The sequence below is a fragment of the Juglans regia genome, chromosome 5, assembly GCF_001411555.2.
Source record: "Juglans regia cultivar Chandler chromosome 5, Walnut 2.0, whole genome shotgun sequence".
Lineage (NCBI taxonomy): Eukaryota > Viridiplantae > Streptophyta > Magnoliopsida > Fagales > Juglandaceae > Juglans > Juglans regia.
The window spans coordinates 15,209,829-15,230,077 of NC_049905.1; the positions used below are offsets into that span (position 1 = coordinate 15,209,829).

At 34.9% G+C, this 20,249-nt stretch overlaps 1 protein-coding gene and 1 non-coding gene across 3 annotated transcripts; both read left to right on the forward strand.

The window, feature by feature from the left end:
- The first annotated feature begins 6,277 nt into the window (after positions 1-6,277).
- LOC118348538 lies at positions 6,278-6,384 on the forward strand. The gene has a single exon (XR_004801617.1). It is a non-coding gene; the product is annotated as a small nucleolar RNA R71 (small nucleolar RNA).
- A 4,420-nt stretch (positions 6,385-10,804) lies between these two features.
- Positions 10,805-20,005, forward strand: LOC109008734 (putative axial regulator YABBY 2). 2 transcript variants are annotated; one of them, XM_018988938.2, is made up of 6 exons: positions 10,805-11,201; positions 13,289-13,408; positions 14,313-14,424; positions 15,955-16,003; positions 16,249-16,324; positions 19,670-20,005. In XM_018988938.2, the coding sequence occupies exons 1-6, from the start codon at positions 11,130-11,132 to the stop codon at positions 19,736-19,738; spliced, it is 498 nt and encodes a 165-aa protein (XP_018844483.1). In that variant the 5' UTR covers positions 10,805-11,129; the 3' UTR covers positions 19,739-20,005. The 2 variants fall into 2 exon arrangements, with proteins under 2 accessions (XP_018844483.1, XP_018844482.1); XM_018988937.2 differs by having other exon boundaries at positions 10,810-11,201; positions 19,634-20,005.
- Positions 20,006-20,249: the final 244 nt, after the last annotated feature.

Below are 20,249 nucleotides of genomic sequence, written 5' to 3' on the forward strand. Positions count from 1 at the left end.
TACTCAAGACAGAAAGAGTGAAAATGAGAGTGATAAAAAAAGAATGAGTAAAAGTGAGAGTGATCAAAAAAGAAAAAGTGAAAAGGAGATTGAGCAAACAAGCAAGAGTGAAAGTGAGAGCTGAAAAGCAAGGGTGAAGGTGAGAGTGAAAGTAAAAGTGAGATTGAGCTGAAAAGCAAGAGTGAAGATGAGATTGAGAAGAAAAGAAATAGTGAGACCGAAATGGAGAAAGAGAGAAAACTGAGAGAGAAAAAAGAAAAGGGTGAGACTAAGACCTCAAGCAAAAGAGAGAATGAGTTGAAAAATAATTGTGAGGTCGAGAGTACAAAAAAAGATGAAGAAAAAAAGAGTGACAGAAAAAAAAAGAGTGAAAAGAAAAAAGAGTGTGAAAGGGAAAAAGAGAGTGAAAAAGAAAAAGGGAGTGGAAAGAAAAGAGAGTGTGAAGAAAGTGAGAGAAAAACAAAGAGAAAAGTGAGTTTTTATGCTAAGGCGAGTCTTAATCCTAACGAACTTGACGTATGTTTGCCTGGTATTGTTATCTCTTTGTTGCAGGGATATGTGGTCATGATTCCTAGCATTGTGTTTAGTGGATTACTACCTATTGGGGAGATAAAGCACTACATTGATTTTGTGCCAGGTGCGACAATTCCTACACGACCTTTCTTTGAAGAACATGAGTAATTGACACACATAAGGGGACAACGTAAGTTGTTGAGTAGAATGCATGCTAAGTGGAAGGACTGTATTGAGACTTTTCCTTATGTATTCAAATACACACAAGGTAAGGAAAATTTTGTGATTGACGCTTTTGCAAGAAGGTATGTCATTGTCTTCATTTTAGATGCAAAATTGTTGATACTTGAATATTATAAGGAATTGCATGCTAATGATGATGACTTTGCTAGTGTGTATGGAACATGTGAGAAACCATCTTTCGGTAAGTTTTATAAACTAGATTGGTACTTGTTTAGAAAGAATAGATTTTGTGTGCCTACTAGTTTTATGCGTAAGTTGCTTGTGTGTGATGGACATGCTAGTTTTTTGGGTAACCTTGGTATAAGGAAGACTTTTGTTGTGTTGCATGAACGTTTTTGGGAATATCATTTGCCATTCAATAACGTGTTGTATGGACGTTTGTGGAAGTATCAATTGTCCTTCATTGATGTGTTGCATTAATGTTTGTGGGAATATCATTTGCCTTTCAATGACATGTTGCATGAATGTTTGTTGAATTTGTATCATTTGTCATTCATTGATGTGTTGCATGAATGTTTGTGGAAGTATAATTTGTCATTCATTAACATGTTGCATGAACGTTTGTGGGAGTATTGCTTACCATTCATCGAAATTTCATATAATTGGAGTGGTCATTGTGTTGTAAAAAAAGCTTTAGGTGTGTTTCAGGAACGTTTGTGGGAGTATCATTTGCTATACATTGACCTGTTGCATGAACGTTTGTGGGACTATCATTTGCCCTTCATTGAGTTTGCATATATTTGGAGTAGTCATTCTGGTGTCAAGAAAATATTAGACATTTTTCTTGAATATTTATGTTGGTCTAAGATGAAGAGAGATGTCAATTGTATTTGTGGCAGGTGCATTACATGCAGAAATGCCAAATTTATACTTTTGCCACATGGGTTGCATACGCCCTTACCTATTCCTAGTGAGTCATGTGTAGACATATCTACGGACTTTGTTTTGGGGCTGCCTAGGAAAGAAATGAGAAGAAATTCTATTGTTGTGGTTATGGATGGATTTATAGAGTTTGTATATAATAGGACCATGCATACTACCACTTTATATTCTCCTTTTGAAATTGTTTATAGACTTAATCTATTTACTCCTTTAGATTTAATGTCTTTATCTGTTGACAACAGATGTAGCTTGAATGGATGTTCTCAAATTCTTGAACAAATTAATGACAATGCATATGAAATCAATGATAATGTTACTAATAGTTTTCCCTTTGATCCAGGTGGAGATTCGAGATCGAATCCTTTTGAGGAGACGGGGAATGATGGGAACCAAGGTGGGCATAGTCTTAAAGATACGTTGCAAGTTTCAGATGGCCCAAATACAAGGTCAAGAGCTTAAAAGATGAAGATTCAGTTTTGATTCATTTGATAAACTGTGGAAAGGGCAACAACATGACTTAAAGGCTTTGGGCACTTGAAGGGTTTTAACTTATTTAATTCATTTAAAGAACTTATTTTATTAGTTTAGAATAATTGAGTTTATTATGGGAAGCACTTAAGGGGATGTAAGGGCATGTTGGGAAAGTTATTATTTTATTGAACTAGGGTTTGGGTTACTGTAGTCAAGTACTGTAGCACCGTACAGTAGACGTGGTACTGTTCATCCAGGGGTAGTTTTGGAAGATGAGGTTTTATTTTGGTTAGGGTTTCATTAGGTTTTGCTTTAAATACTCTATGTACCTCAATTTTAATCAGATTATGAAGTTTATGAAATTTGATGAATTTATTCATTGTGAGTTGAGTTTTACTCCTCTTGTTCTTAATTGAACTTTTGAACTTATCAAAGGTAAATCACAACCTTTGTGGCGTTCCTCCTTTGTAATCTGGGTTCTTGAGACGGGTTCTTCAGCGGGTCTAGATTTTAATATAATCTAGGTTCTTGAAACGAGTTCTCATCGGGTCTAGGTTCTTCATCCATTGACTTGATTTTGGCTTTCATGGCGAGTTTTCAAATTGACTGTGGGTTCAAGGGATTCCGTTCCCGCGGGTTCGTATCACATAATTCCTCCTCCTATTGGTCACTAATTGATCCCACCAAATAATAGCATAATCAGTGAACTCAATAACCGCCAACTTCACTTTCTTCTCCTCAGAGTAATTATGGCTATCAAACACCAACTCTATTTTTTTCTCCCACTTTAGATAAACCTCAGGGTCAGTTCTACCTTGGAAAGATGGTATTTTCATTTTGATGCTACCAAGGTCTCTATCTACACCATCCCGACCCCTTAGATTCCCCTCAACTCCTCTTTCATGCCTAACTCCTCTATTTCTACCCGACCCAACGTCAGATGCTAAATCTTCCTCTTTCTCACCATCTCCTTCATTCTCATACTGATTTTCAACTCTATGCTCACGTCGCCTCCTATCCCTCCTACCTTGTAGATTTCTAATTACTGCATCTTGATGATCCATCCTATCCCTCATTTCACCCAACACCAAGTTCAACCGCTCAAACTGTTGTTGCATGGCTTGCAACACAAAGGATGAGTTATCTGCTCTCCCCATTGGTGATGCGCTACTCCGATGAGACATTATCAGGTGCTACACAAAAGAATGTTAGTGGCAAAAAAAAAGTAAACCTCACACACTCCCTTACGTGTTTACACTCGAATAATGACACTCCACTCGTGTTTCATTCTTAATTGGCTTTTTTTCCGATAATAGTCTCACACACTCTTGCCTTTTACCTCAAGAGTTTTCTCACTCAAGTTCTTTAAGAACTAATTGACTCAATCAAGACAAAGCAGCATTGTTTTATCCCAACTAGTAATTAGGTCCAAGAAACAAGAACAAGAGAAACACGGAAGGAATGAAAAAAAAATGGTACGTGAATTAAGGAAATTATATGAATGAAACAGTAACTATAAGACAAGATACCAACTAGAATTACCCCTCTTGATGATATGGCTGAAGGAAAAAAATCTCGTGATTTTTTTTTTTCACGATTTTTTTTCACGATTTTTTTTTTCTTTTCCTTTCACCAACTGATTTGATCACAATCAAGAATAAGCAGTTGAGAAAACCCTAACAATAACTCAAAAACCCTAAGGCAAGTGATATACGGCAGCCCCTAGAACAAGAGATTTCAGCCCACACAAAACCCTAGAACAATGAATTTCAGTAACCCTAACAATAGTGAAGAAATCTGCTAGCCACCACTATTTTTATTTTTTTGTAATCAATCCTAGAACAATGAAGCCCTAGAATTAAATATGCAAGAAATAAAAGATAGAATCAGACCTGATTGGAAACCTTGCTCTGAATACCAAATGATATGAACCCGTGGGAATGAATTTCCTTGAACCCACAATCAATTTGAAAACTCCCCAAGAAAGTCAAAAATCAAGTCAAGGATGGAGAATCTAGACCCGATGAGAACCCGTTTCAAGAACCTAGATTATATTAAAATTTAGACCCGTTGAAGAACCCGTCTCAAGAACCCAGATTACAAAGGAGGAACGCCACAAAGGTTGTGATTTACCTTTGATAAGTTCAAGAGTTCAATCAAGAACAAGAGGAGAAAACTCAACTCATAAATAAAATTCAATATTGTCTAATCTCTCAAATGAGGCTACAAAGAGTTTTTAAACCAAAATCTAATCAAAACCCTAGCCAAAATAAAGCCTTTTTTACCCAAAATTACCCTTGATGAACAGTACCGGCTACAGTACGCACGGCTACAGTAACCCCTACAATAAATTGATGAAACCCTAGTTCCTAAAATGTAACTTTCCAAATAAGCCCTTGGCCAAAATACAAGGCCTTCCCAAAAACATAGTTCATAAGAAATAAAACATGTGAGCCAAGCATCTTCAAGCCCACTTATTCTAAACTAATAAAATAAATCATTTAACCAAATTAAAACCCTCCAATAACAATAGGCCGTATCTCTAAGTCATGTCTTCCAGAGCTTGAATAAAGTGGATCAAAGCTGGTTCTTCTTCTTTCAGACCCATCTTCAGTGTTGGGCTCTTGTTGGCTTCATCCCAAGTGGATTGCACCAATCCTTGCATTGCTTCCTTGATCTTCTTGGCCCTTGATCTTGTAATTGGCCCATCTGGAACTTGTAAAGGATCTTTAAGAGTAGGCCCACCTTGGTTCCTATCAACAAGAATGTATCTCGAAAGGGAATTCCATAGATTTAAATACGTCAAGCGTGAACTGCTTCTTGCCAACTGTAGAGAGATGGTGGTCGACTTTGCTTCTCCAAGACCTACTTTCCTGAAAATAGAGAGAGGCATTAGATTAATACATGCCCCTAAGTCACATAAAACTTTATCAAAATATGAATTTCCTATAATGCAAGGGATCATGAAAGTCCCCAGATCTTTCAACTTAGGTGGCAACTTCTTTTGTAAAATTGCACTGCTCTCCTTTGTCAGCATCACAGTCTCATGCTCCTCCAACTTCTGCTTGTTTGATAATATATTCTTCAGAAATTTTGCATATTTAGACATTTGCTCTAAAGCTTCAATGAGAGAAGTATTAATATGAAGTTGCTTAAATATACTCAAAAATTTAGAAAATTGATTATCAATCTTATTTATTCTTAATCTTTGTGGAAAAGGAATTGGTGGATCATAAATTGAAGGAGAATTAGTTTCAGAATTAAACTCCCTAGATTTCTTGAGTTTTGCAACCCCTTTATTCTCTTTAGTCTTCTCAGCTTGCTGGTCGGTCACATCCCGCTCTGCTTCTTTCACCTCGTACTCGATTTCTTTCTTCCCAAGCCCTGTATTTTCGGCAGTTTCTGCATCTTGCTCGGTATTTACTATATGTGGCTGGTCATATGTCCGCTTACTTCTCAATGTGATGGCTTTGACATGTTCCTTTGGATTGGTCACAGCATTGCTCAATAAAATCCATGTTGTCCTCTTAGTAAGCATGTTTGAGAGCTGACCGATTTGCGCCTCAAGATTGTAGATTGAAGCCGAGTTGTTTTGGATCACCATATCATTCTTTTGCATGTATTGCATAAACATATCCTCAAGTGTTGGTTTCTTCTCTTGTTGTTGAAACTGTTGAGGTGGTCGAACTGGCACTCGGTTATTGCTCCATGAAAAATTAGGGTGATTTCTTCATCTAAGATTGAATGTATTTGAATAAAGATTGTTTTGACATTAGAAATTGGACACGTAATAAGCTTGTTCATAACACAGTTGGGCAAAAGGATTTTCCACTTGCCAATCTACACTTGAATGATTTCCTACGCAATGATCACAAACAACATGAGTTTGAATAGCATTAACTTTCATTTTACCTAATTGTTTGGATAGATTTGCCAACTGAGCCGCAATTGTGGACATAGAGTCAAGCTCAATGACGCTGGTTGCCTTCTTTGGCATTGCTCTCTCTGCGCCCCACTGATAGTTGTTAGACGCCAACCCTTCCAGAAGTTCATATGTGGCTTCCAGGGTCTTACTCATTAACGCTCCTCCTATGGCTGCATCAACCATATAGTTCGATTTGTGGGTCCCAAACCATTGTAAAATGTCTATACTTGAAGCCAGGTTGGTAGGTCATGATGTGGACACTTGCGCAATACATCCTTGTATCTCTCCCATGCCTCATATAATGATTCACCCTCAAATTGGGTGAAGGCAATGATATCATTTCTTAACTTCGCTGTCTTAGCCAGAGGAAAATATTTTGCTAAGAATTTTTGTGCCAACTACTCCCAAGTGATGATGATGCCAGGCGGCAAAGAGTTTAACCAAGTTTTTGCTTTTTCTCTAAGTGAGAAAGGGAGAAGTCTCAATCAAATTGCATCATCTGTCACTCCATTGTGTTTAAAAGTATCACAAATTTCTAGGAAATTTGCAATATGGACATTAAGATCCTCTTGTGATAGCCCCCCAAACTGGACCGTTTGTTGAATCATTTGAATGATGGTTGGCTTGATCTCAAAGTTATTGGCTTGTATAGCTGGCCGCCTAATACTAGATGTTGCCCCATTAACTGAGGGCATCGCATAGTCTCTTAATGCCTTGTGCTCCTGGTCGGGCATATTAACTTTTGAGGCGGCAACCTCTTTCTTCTTCTCTTTATTCATCCGACATAAGGTTCTTTCAATCTCGAGATCGAAAAGTGTATGCTCAAATGATTTAGATTGGCACATGCACTTCTAATTCTTGAAAACAAAAGAAACAAAAAAAAAAAAATTTGAGATTTAATTTAAACCAAATATATATATATATATATTTCTTAAACTAAAATAAAATCCAAAGTAGTAAAAATCTAGCTAGTATCAATATCAATAACAAATAACTAATCTCCAGCAACGGCGCTAAAAACTTGTTCGCATAAAAATATATCTACAAGTGCACATAATCGTAACAAAGTGTTTTTAAGAAAACGGATATCGAATCCACAGGGAATAATTATGCTATTGAGTATTGAAATTTACTAAATTAATTACTATTTGGAAAACCGAAATTTGAAGAATGAATTATCTTAAACTAAAGGAAATAATATCAAAATTAAGATTTAAATATATTAATAATAGATTTAGAGAGTTTGATTTCACTTAGCAAATCCCACACAATTTATTCTTCCTTGTTATAGAATCCAATTATCCCAAGTTGATGATAAAAATCCCTTAACTATTCAATATTTTCTCTTGAACAATACTAAAAATATCTCCAGCTAATAATTTCATATCTTTATGTGAAGTTGACTAATTGGAGACTCATTAAATCCTTTGGATTTTTCTTGAAAATCACACTAATCGCGGTAAAGTATATTTACTTTCACTCAACTAATGATGCTTAATCCTAGAGCTTTAATAACAAATCACCTCTCAGACTCATTATGATTCAATAAATCGAATAATAATTAGTTAGAAAATTGCAAACATTAAAAACAAGAAATAAACACTCAATATTGAAAATATTGAAATAAAATAACTTAGAATATGAAGTTTGTGTTCAATGTTAGACTACATTAAAGCTCTAGAAAATAGAATTAGTTCATAATGAAACGGAAAAGAAAAACAATAAAACTAGTGTTCTTCGTTGGAGTTAGTTGATGAGGCATGCGGCTCTTGCCTTTACTCCCCAGATTTGCCTCCTAGAAAGAAACTCAAATGATAAACTTTGGATTATTGAAATCTAAAACTCAGACTTTCTAGGAAACAAGATAAATGCAGTTACAATCTAACTTAAAGATCCAAAAAATAGTTTCTAAAAATAAAAGTTAACATAAAAGGAATTATCTCGAAAATAATAGAATTATCTAAAATGAAAGATTCAGTGATATGCGGCTTGATTTACGGAGTTCTAGAGGATGTGGTGGTCAGCAGATTGATTGATTGTGGAACTTGAATGGGTCCCACTAAGTAGATGCCGTGTGCGCTAAATATAACTGGTCTCCTCCCCTTCCTAGAGGAAAGACTCTTGATCGGGCTGATAGAACCCTCTCGCCAGCCTAACGTGCGGTAAAGCTGCTCACCTTTGCTAGTTGTCGCCCACAATGTCATTTCGGTTGGTTGTTTAAACTAGTCGCCCAATCTAGTTGCCCGGACCCTTGCGCCAAGTCTTCTTGCCCAGAAGGTAAAATATCTCGCTTATCGCCTAACTCTTGTCGCCAATTCTAGTCACGTGTCTCCTCGCCTAAATCTCCTCGATTCTCTTCAGATATCGCTGCCTCTAATCGGTCTAGATTTGTAGTCTCTTCTTTTATACCAAAATGTTTTCCTTTCGCACTAAATCTTCTCATTCCTTCAAATCCAAGAAAATAAAGAAAAATATATAGAGATAAAATAAAATCAATAGTATTGAAGGAAAACTGGCGCTTTTCATAAATAAAGGAGTAATAAAAATCACATAAAAATAATACTTATTAGAGAGATTGGACTTGATTCTTATGTTTATAACCTTAGTCCTTCATGCTCTAGAACGTATGAAGTGTTTGATTTAACTCTGGAGACTCTTATGTTTAGCTTATGCTACTATGTGGTTTTGAACTAATGATGGTCATTAATGCATTTGAGATATTTTTAGTTATTCTGGCATAAAGTTATGTTTTCACCCTTAATCTGTTGCGAATATTGCATTTTGCTAGTTGTATTTATAAGATACATTGCATATTAACTATCATGTACGAGTGTATGTAACCTTGAGTTATATGTTCTGACACTTTAAGTCTATGTTACATCCCAAGCGGAAGTTGGGGCATAATGTGTGTGTATATACATTTAATTATATGAAGATAACTGTTTATTTTAAGATCAGCACAAACCTAATATTTTTCTTGATTATATAACATTTAATTATATCTAAAAATCATTTTATTCAAAGACTTAAATACTAAGGAAGGCTGGCTGCTAAACCCCCTGGATTCATCCTTGCCTTTGCCCCTTGCACATGCTAGAAATCAGACTCAAGTTATCAATCATGAATGTCTAATATAAAAGAAATGCTACTATGCCGCCATAAATATACAATTCACTTTGTTCTGTTGATGTGGCACTACTAGGGCTGCAACCCGACCTGAAATAACCGGGTTTGTGCCCGATCCGACCCGATTGATCCCATCAAAGGCGCCAAACCGACCCAACTCGACCCGAACAAACGTAGATCGGGTCGAACCCATATGACCCGACATTCACCACAGAGGGCCAAAAAAAAATTTTGCATTCTTCACTTCCGCATTGATGTACAAAATATTTCTATCATCTGTATGATCTGATCACAACATCAAATTATCAATCTCAGATCAACATCCCAAAAAACAAAAAATGAGAAGTGCAGTTTGTAGCATTTCAACGTCTTCTTCTTACTTTACCGACAAGAGAAAAATCAAAGAGAAACCGAAATGAAATTTCTTGGGAAACAAACAGACATAGAGAGAGGAAAAACCATCGCCAAGGGCCAAAAGGTGAGGGCTTCCTTCCCCTTCCATCGCCAAGGGCCGAAACGATACCATCGCAGCCAGCATCGACGTGAACAAGAAATAGCCACCACCAGCGACGTATGTTAAGAAGGAGAAGCAGTTGAAGCAGCCGAGGTTGCTGCGGTTCGCACAGGACTTGGATGGGCTGAACTGCTTCGAGACTCATCTCTTATCAGGCGAATTGTAGTTTGCAGAGAGGGGTTTCGTCCATAGCATCTTGTTGCTGCATAGAGAGAGAGAGAGAGAGAGAGAGAGAGAGAGAGGCTAGGGTTTGTGCTAGATAGAAAGAAGAGGGGCGTTGCGGTTTCATCGGTTTTATCTGCTTAAAAGCGGGTTGGACATCATCCAACCCGCATCTAATTTTAACCTGATTTTATGCGAGTTGATCGGATCGGTTTTATGGGGTGGGTCGGCCTTATTGTGTTTTTGCACAGGCCTAGGCACTACCATGTATTGTCACGTGGTTGGAGAACTTAGAGTTTCAATTTTTTTCTTTTTATGTTTTCGGATGTCATTTTGTTTGTAATATAATTCTTTAATAAGCCATGTGGTACTACAAGATGCTGCCACATAAATGGGAAAAGTGAGCATTATAACTGGAGTACATAGTAGCAATTCTCCTAATATAACATGTTTAAAGCTTTCACCCTTCATAGTAGGGATATGAGAGAGCATGTACAAAAATCAATAAATAAAGAAAATGTGGAATCATTCTAGAAAACGTAGTCGGCCAAAAAATTAAAAATAAAATTGCAAAAAGAGGATGTGTTTAATTTAATTAAAAATGTTATATTTTTAGTCTAAATTCTAAATATTTTTAGTTAAATGATTGGTATAAATTAAAGTTGTTAATGGATGTTTAGGGAAAAAAAAATATAAGTACCTGTTGGAAAGGAAAAGTATTGATAGTACTGATTTCTCCAATTTAGAAAACAAAGATTACACGAATTATATTCATAGCACGTCTATGATTCTATCATCCCTAGCAGTAAATGTCTCTCGTCCCTAAATTAAGCAATTACTCTCTCGCAGCCCTAAAGTACATTCCAAGCATTAATATAACGCCCCCCCTCGTCCGCTACAGAAATGCCAGGGATAGTTAGGGATGGCTCACTCCCACCCACTCATTCTCTCAATCATAAAACACACGTAACCCCACACTGGCCTCTCTCTCTCTCTCTCTCTCTCTCCGATAAATCCACAATCCCACCATTTCCTATAAAACATCTTTTCTTCACGATTAAAAAACAACTATCCCCACTCCCTGAAGAGTCAAGTCCCACTTCACTTTGTTTTTCCCGACCAGACTAGTCCCACCTCACTAGTTGTACACTTCTATCTCTCTCTAGCAAGCATTTTCTCCTCTTTGTCTTTGTAGCCAGCTCCGTCTTCTTGATCTCTTCTTGTTCACCTTCCATTGCGAAAGAATTCTTGATCTTGATCCGGGAATTTTTTTATAGCCTGAGCAGTATAATTATGTCGATGGACATGATGGCATCCGAACGTGTTTGTTATGTCCACTGCAACTTCTGCAACACCACTTTAGCGGTAAAACCCTCAATTCTCTCTTTTATGTTATTTCTTCTTCTTCTTCTTCTTCTTCTGCTGCTGCTGCTGCTTCTTCTTCTTCTGCTTCTTTTCTTTCCTTCTAAGCCTTTCTTTGTGCCGTGTCTTTCCACAGCTGAATTGACCATCGGCGGTCTCAGATTAGCTCAATTATAATTATCAAAAAAACTTTTTTGGCTAGGGAAACTATAAAAGTCAAATTGAAGAACTCGCAAGAGTTTAGATAAAAGATATGTTTTGTATGATTACATTGTATCCTAAATTATAAAATTTCCAGTTTTTAGTAAAATTTCCATCGAATTGAAATCAATCATGGGTTTCTTGTTTGGAATCGAAGGTTCTCTTCTCATATGTGATATTTCATGAATAATTATCACTGGAATTTGCCACAAAGCGTCCAAACACGCATCAAGATTCTATTTGAAATAAGGTGGTATTCGTACGGGTCCGCTAGCTGAGACTTGTTTTGATTTTGGGATATAACACCCCTGTAGTTGACGAAATGCAATTTACAGTCCAGACTCCCAGTTATGAAATTCTCGATGATCGATCCTCCGAACCGTAGCAGATTTAGTTTGGTAGAAAGGGTTTGAACAGTAACAACAGATTGCATACAGCTTAAGGAATCAATCCATAAATGTTCCATATGTAGAAAGCCTATGGGAAGGGTTGCAGCCAAAGCTAGGTATATGTATTAACTTTGTAGCTAGAGATATGTTAGGAGTCTTCCCAATGCCAAGCTTATGGTACAAGTCAAGATGGAGCTTTCGATCTCAAGCACCAGCTTTTCCGGACTTCACAAAATTTCATGTTACTCCGCAGTAAACAGTAGTCAATTACTGTTTCAATGGTAGTAAATAATCCTCTTTTTACGATTGTTTTTCCTGATGCACTGGTTCGTCTCTCTCTCTCTCTCGTTGGCTTACTCTCCGGGAGGTGGGTAGTGTTCCCACTTGCGATGCCACTGAATCATTATTATGATCTCATATACGATCAGATTTTTGCAAAGATTCTTGTTTGTGGCGATCGAGAGTGCTATCAAAGAAAATTATGACCATCACCAATGCTTCTTTTTTTTTTTTTTTTTTCTTTTATCATAAGATGCCTCTTTTAAACCTCTTTTGAAAGCCATTAGGTGATCATCCCTCGCCTATACGCATTTTTCTCTTTTTGAAAAGAAAACGGTGTGATATTAAGCACTGTAAAGAGCAGTAAATTAATATAGTCTAGTCTGCTTCATGATAATGTGGTTTAATGGTGGCCATGACCTTAATGGTTTCCGCTCCAGTCACGTCATTTTCGTCTCCCTCCGTCTCTCTCCTCCTCTGTAAATCGTTTTTACATATTTTGTAATCTTGCTTGCGGGTGTCAGCGAGGCAGAAAAGTCAGTAGCCGCACCGAAAGGAAAAGAGGCAGCCTTTAAATAAAGGCAGCGCGCAAGTCCTTGACCATGTGAATTCTGGGAGCTCCGGGGGTCACAGCTGAGCAGTGGCTTCTGATCTCTCTACATATATAATGTGTTAGCATATATTTCTTGCCCAGAAATAGATCCCTAAAGAACGAAAGAGATTCATGATTCAGTTGTGATAGATTTACGCATGCATTAGCACTCCGACCTAGCTTCTTCTTCTTCTTCTCAGATTTTTCCAGTTTATATTTTTCTGATAATCTGTAATATTTTCTATCCTTCTTTCGTTCTAGACTCCTAGATGGAACTGTTAGACATGCTGTTCTACTTTTTGTTCTTCCAATATGGTGAGGACTGTTTCTAGTCAGTATATATATATGAGACTCGTGTGGGTTTCAGCTTTTTCTTGAATTATGCACGAAATACTCTAGGTTTCGTGTTGGTGTCCGAAATTAACGATTGAAAATGGAGAAAATCTTTAGCAGTGTCAGTAAAAACAATTTGAATCTCATACAGTCCGATTTAGATGCAGTGAGAACCAGATCAGGGAGCTGGTCACCGTAACACGAGACAAAAGTTCTAAAACATTATTACATTTAGGATCAAAGATTGCAATTAAGTTTATGATGTTTGTTTTGTCTTTCAAAATGGCTTTTGTCAGGTTAGCGTTCCATGTAGCAGCTTGCTCACCATGGTAACGGTTAGATGCGGACATTGTGCAAATTTGCTTTCAGTTAACATGGCAGCTTCGCTTCAAGCTGTTCCTCCACAAGATACCCAGGTAATATGTATTTATTAATCGGTCAGATTCTTTTGGCCTCCTTTCTCCCGGATATTTTCTAGCTATATTGGGGGGACTCAATCTATATAATAATGGCAATAAATACAAGACAAAGGGATTGTTTGTTCTTTCAAGGAATGAGATTCCTATCCTACATTGTGTTCCAAGTAATATATATATATATATATATATATATATATATATTAATTACACTCTTCAACTAAATTTAGCAGTTTTTGTCTTATAATAATAAAATAAATTCAATATTCTCGTACCACCAAAAAGGTTATAATATATACAGTACCATTAATGAAAGCACTCCACTATTTAAATTATATCATCTCCTCTATTTTATTCTTAAAATAATAAAATTAGCACATTTACTCTTAAATGATTATATAAAATTGTAATGTGTGCTCATCCCTATCAAAATCTAGCGGGCAAGAATATGCAGTTTTAATTTCAGTTTACTTTGTTCTTGGTTTTAATTTTATTAATTAGAATATTTCTCATCTTAATTAATTTTTCTACGTTTGTCTGTTTTGATTATTGCCCCTAGCTAGCCAAGCTATTTATCATGAATAGTTTTCACTAGAAAAGTAATTTCAGGCACAGCTCCCTGGCCCAAAACCAAAAAGAAGATTAATATTATAAAGATCGACTCTGTCGTTGTTATATAAGGTCACTGCGAATATTTATTACCATTATTTGTAACGATAATGATTATTTATAATAAAAATAGATTCATCTTAATAGAAAATAATCATTTTTATAAGAAATAATTGACAATAAATTAATAAACAATTTTTTTGTAATGAGTTTTTTGTTTTTCTTTTCCCTTTTGTTTTCTCTGTATGCAAATAATGAGATGGTCTAACTAGATCCCTTAATTGCGTTTGAGCAGAAGCAGCAGTACCTTATCAATTCTGAAGACTGCGGGTCATCTTCCAAATATGGCAAGCTCGCTGCATTTGAGGCTGTTGAGCATGAACAATCTAGAAGGCCTCCCATCCGCCGTGAGTCTCTCTCTCTCTCTCCCCATGTACAAAAAAAGGCTCACATACGTTGATATATATTTGGAAGGCCATGATAATCCGTGTAAACATAATATCCTACACTAAGCCAATATATACATATGCATGTGAACATAACATTAATGTTTAAAAATTTAAATAAATAATTACAATTTGCCTAAATTTAAGTACTGTATGGTGGACACAGAAACTTTGAACAAATTAATTATCTATCCATCCGACTGGCAGAAGTACTAAATGAAGTGGTTCTGCCTGCTTAATTAATTAATTATTGGGAAATGCTTTTCCCACTTAAGGTAGCCACACCATCGAGATTTTTTTTTAATTTTTTTTAGTTAGTGATTAAGTACTTTCTAAATAAATATGTGATTTTTTTTTATTTTTAAAAAATATCTAAATAGTTTAAAAAAATCTTCTGTGAACGTAGCGAACGTCCTTAATTATTTAGTATTGAGTCGTGCTACGCCAGCTGTGTGTAGCACGAAGATGGCTACCCACAAGTTATAAATTTTTTTTTGTTCATTTTTTTCATATCCTTAAATATTAAAAAAATCACATAATTATTTAAAAAATACTTATTTAATCACTAAATAAATAAAAAAAAATCGGATGGTCCGGATGGATACTCAGAGAGTTTAGCATTAGAGCGGTGATACTCTACCGCCTGCATAGCACCGCTCGTTTTGACTACTAATTCAAAATTCTATTTTTATTTTGTTTTAATTTTCTTATTCATATTTTTTTATCATTTAAAAATATTATAAAAAAAATCAATACACTAATAGTTAATTTCTTAATTTTTAAAATAAAAAAAAATTAAAATATACATAGTGTCAAAATGAGAGGGCAAATAGAATAGACAAAATAATATTTTTCTTAGAATTATTCCTTCAGCAGGAAATAATAGGAGTCCTACTCTAACCGGCCATCTCTAAATGCCGTCCGATACTTTTTCTCCCCAGTACTCTTATATACAGTCCCTCTCAGATGGTGACATTACATAGAAAAAAAAAAAACAAAAAAAACCGCCCATCAGTAATTCGTAGCAGAGGGAAAGAATCAAAATTCGTTTACTCTAACATGCAATTCGTTGACTGTCATGTGGTATTCAGACTTTATTAAAAGGACCTGTACATTCACAACGATATAAATGATTTTGAGAAAATGCTATCTAGGAAGTGCCGACAAAACTTTGAAGTAATATCGGACCACATGATCATGATAAGCTTGCAGATCATAGCTAGAATGTTAACTAGACTGGTCTATCGACGTACGTACGCGCGTATAGTTATGTCACCATGCAATAGTCATTATCCTAGTCTTTTAATTAAGAGTACTATAGTCCAGTCAATTTCTAGAGCCTACACAGCAAAGAAATCTGGTACAGAGTTTGCAGTGCTATGTATACCCATGCATTGCATGGGGTTCTGGTTAATTTAATGAAATTGCTCTTGTGTTTTCTAAGAGTAAACTTAATTATATACTTTTTTTGTTTGTTAATTTACATCACAGCTCCGGAGAAGAGACAACGGGTTCCTTCAGCCTACAACAGGTTTATTAGGTAAGTGATCCTTTATCATGCATGACCCCTAGTACTTTGGTTTAATTAATTAATATATATATATATAGGCCGTTTTAAATCTGTTTATTCCTTGTCTTTAATGCTCTCGTAAACTGACTAATTGATTGCATGCGTTAATCCATGAATAATTATATATAAAGTCGTTCAGCAGCTTGAAACTGAAAAGATTAATAATAACAATAAGGCTTGAGAATTTCTTGTTATTTGCTTTTCGTACTTTTCAGAGAGGAAATCCAAAGGATTAAGGCTGGTAATCCTGATATCAGCCACAGGGAAGCTTTTAGTACAGCAGCAAAAAATGTGAGTTTTTCATGTTGTAATTAATTATGGAAAAAAACTGGATAGACTCTAATAATAGTTAATACACTGCATATATATATATATATATATATATATGCATCACAAATGAAAACAGTTGAATTTTCATTTTCTATGGATATATACAGTTCACTAGTCCTCAAAACTCTAGCTAGATCCATGCATACAGCTAGCATTTTCATTCAGAGCTTTGCTACACAACCTCCACTACACTCCACACTCCACATTTTTTTAAATTTTTAATATTTTTTTAAAATTTTTTTTTGAATTTATTCTTTTTAAATTATTTTAAATTTTTTATTCATTATTTATATAATAAATATTTAATAAAAGAAAAAAATAATAAAAATTAAAAATAATGTGGAGTGTGGAGGTTGTGTGAATAGTAGGAGGTTGAGTAGATTTTTTGTTTCAACAAATAGGCCGTTACGCCTCTCGACCTACGTGGCCTTACGTTATCCTTGCAAGTTTATTATGTCTCTTTAAGCTGAGCCATTGATTCTACTAGTTGAAGTAGTTGCCAGCTTCCTTTCCTACCATTACTTTTATGAAAAATTCTTCTCATCAGTCATTATTTACCACATTACACTTCACAGTTTACACCTATTAAAAAGTTATAAGTATGGAGTGTGAGAGTAAATAGTGGCTGATGCAAAGTGAATCTCTACTACTATATATTTGTCTTTATTTCTTCATGCGTACTGTTTATATGTTAGCTCTTAATTATATAGTATGTCAAAGTACTGCTGATCATCATATATTCTCGTCAAAAGGCATAACTCAAAACTTTTTGACTTCTTAAATTCATTAACATTTCTTAATTAAATACATTGGTTACAAATTAAATTGAATTGAAAGGTAAAAGTTGAAAAAGGAAAAAACAAAACATGTGTTAGGAAAACTCAAAGACCACTATTTTAGAAATTATATATTATTTTTATGTAAAATATAATTTAAAAAATTAATTTAATTTTACATGATTTCATTTAATAAGATTCACTTAATTTTCAAAACTCCATGTTTTGAAAATTATAATATTCTACACATATATAGATCATTTCTCAACAAAAATGCAAAAAGGAAAAGCATATTCCCAAATATGTTTTAATGATTGTATTAATATATATACGAGAAAATGCAGATAGATGGACAAAGAGAATTGCAAAGAACCCTATAAACATGAGTTTAATTTGATACATGAAAATTTGAAATATAGTTCAATATAAAGAGTTTTACAATATTCTGATGTACGACATTTTTATGAAGTAGTTTTTATTGTTATATTTGTGAGCCAATTATTTGATCTATTGATAGAAATTTCATATCAACAGTACAATTAGATCAGTGAAAATCAAGATGGATCTCTAAATTCCAAACTATATATCGATGATCGGTTTCGGTTATTTTAATGGAATTGATTTTGTTTATCAAGATTTTATGACTTTCAAGTTCAAAATGAGTAGGTCAAATTATATGATGAGTACTACGAAGATAAATATTTGAATTTGAAACTTGAAAGTGACAATAAAATTATATCTAGCATTGTGTTTAGAAATTTCTACCATTTTGTTTTAAAATAATGGTCGAAAATGACGGATGTAAGCCGGCTTTTATCGGTACTGGAGTTATTATAAAGAGAAATGATATTTGCAATCATGGAGTAGAGTAGTCACGCATGCATAACCTTAAGTTTGAATTTTCTTACTTAATTAGCGAATAAACAAACTTCCAAACCCTCAAAAAAGAAATAAATATCGTATATATATTAATTTTTTGCATACTATTGTTAGTATGATGTTACTAACAAGCATATTTAATGTTCCTTTGGATGGGCATCTTTTAGAATATATACTTAGATCGGATAACCCGGCCACTTGGAGTTCGTTTAACCTAAATGCAGCTTTCATGATTACCTCGAATAAGTTAGAAACTGAAATGTATCATGATGATGGAATAGGTCATTATTGGCAATTTCGTATGGTTCCTATATACTTTATAAAGGAGACACAGACTCTTTTCTTTTTTCCTTCATCCCCTATTCATATATAATGATAGCAATTCAGGAAAAAACTTACTACTTCTGCGAAATTGCTATTCTTGACCAAATAGCAATATCCGTACGTGGTCCCAACTCCCATCCAACCTGACGTAGGTCTGAGCCCAAGAGTTCATGTCATTTGAGGAGTTAGAAGGAGATTATAAGGGGCGAGGATCTTTAAGGGTACGATTAGATGTAATTAATGCATATGTGATATTCTTTAATTCATTAAAAATAGTCAAACTTGTGTTTTAGGTTTAGTTGCACTTCTTTTGATAAAGATTTCTCTAAGAAAAATTCTATACATCACACTACCATCTCACTTTTATTCCACTTTCATCCATATCCATCTTACTTTCATTCCACTTTCATTCATATAAGTAAGATGTAGCATATTTATCACCATTGAATGGTCATTTATTGGATGCATCTTTATCATCTAATGGTGATGAATGTGTTACATCTTACTTAGTAGAATAAAAATCGGATGAAAATGTGGTGTATAATATTACTCAGTTATCAAGTTTTGTTGACTCGGATTCTATCTAAATCAACAATTAGAAGAAGAACTCTAATTATTATCTTCATTGGACCTTGGAGCTTTTGTTATATATGGATATGCAGATTGCCCTCTCATGATTTCATAAACACTGTAACCACTTAAAAGGCGTATCTCTGCCAGGGATTTTTCAGGAATAATTCCCAGCAGTTAACAGTACACAACAGAGGTAGCGCCACTGGCAATCTCTGAGAATGGTATTTCTGATTCATAAAGAGACTATAACATCTACAGTAAAGAATCAATATTAATGCGAGTTCTTCAACCATGATCTTTGCTCTAAATTGTTCGTAATTAAGGGCCGCTTCTTTTATGTAGTAAGATCCCAAGAAAGTAACAGTTATCATGAGGTCGTTTAATGATTAATATGATTGCATTTTTTTCGTAAATAAATTTCACCTCTACTTGATCGTTAATCTTTGTACATGATCTTATTCTAGTTTTTACTGTTGCTATTATATATACTTCTTGTTAATGGTTTTCTTATTTAACCTGGTTTGGATTGGGATATGATCTCAACTCATCTCACTGCTATATATTTATTATTCACAAACTATTTCAACTCATCTCTGAATCCAAAACGCTCACGGAATATAAGAACTAATTTCCCATGATATATAAGTTATATGTGGGGGGAATATTATAAGAACTTTGTTTTTTAATTTTTCTATTTTAAATTGCTTTACTTTTTCAGTGGGCACATTTCCCTCACATTCATTATGGACTAAAGGTGGATGATAACAAGCAAGCAAAGTTGGACCAGACACTTGCGGGATCAGAGGGAACGCAAAACGTCTAATGCAGAATTCTGATCACACAAAGAAAAGCAGCTAGTTTTCCTATGCAAGTACTGAATATATGAGGGGTTTGTGAATTTCTCTTTTACCTGATCGAACAGCAGGAACAGTCTCTTTAGAAGCTCCCCCGTGTGCTTACCTTTTCTAAATGTTAATTAAGTAGTCTCCATGGGCGCTGCTATATATTCTTGTTATAGTGCATTTGTTATCTTGAATTAAACATCGTATATATAGTATTATTGAATAATGAGCGATTGTTTGGTAACCGACATAGTTATCTCGATCTCTCTGGTCTGTTGTTCTATATCTTGTAATTTGCTGGTTACAGTCATGGTCCTCTTGATATCACCATATCCTAGCTAGTTACGCGGTCCTCAGAGAGAGAGAGAGAGGTCATGTAACGTATAAATAGAAGTTTATATATAACGGATAATGGATACTAGTTCTTTGGTTCACCTGTCACGTTCCTCGCTGGTAATTCAGATAATATCATCATATTATTATTATTACTAT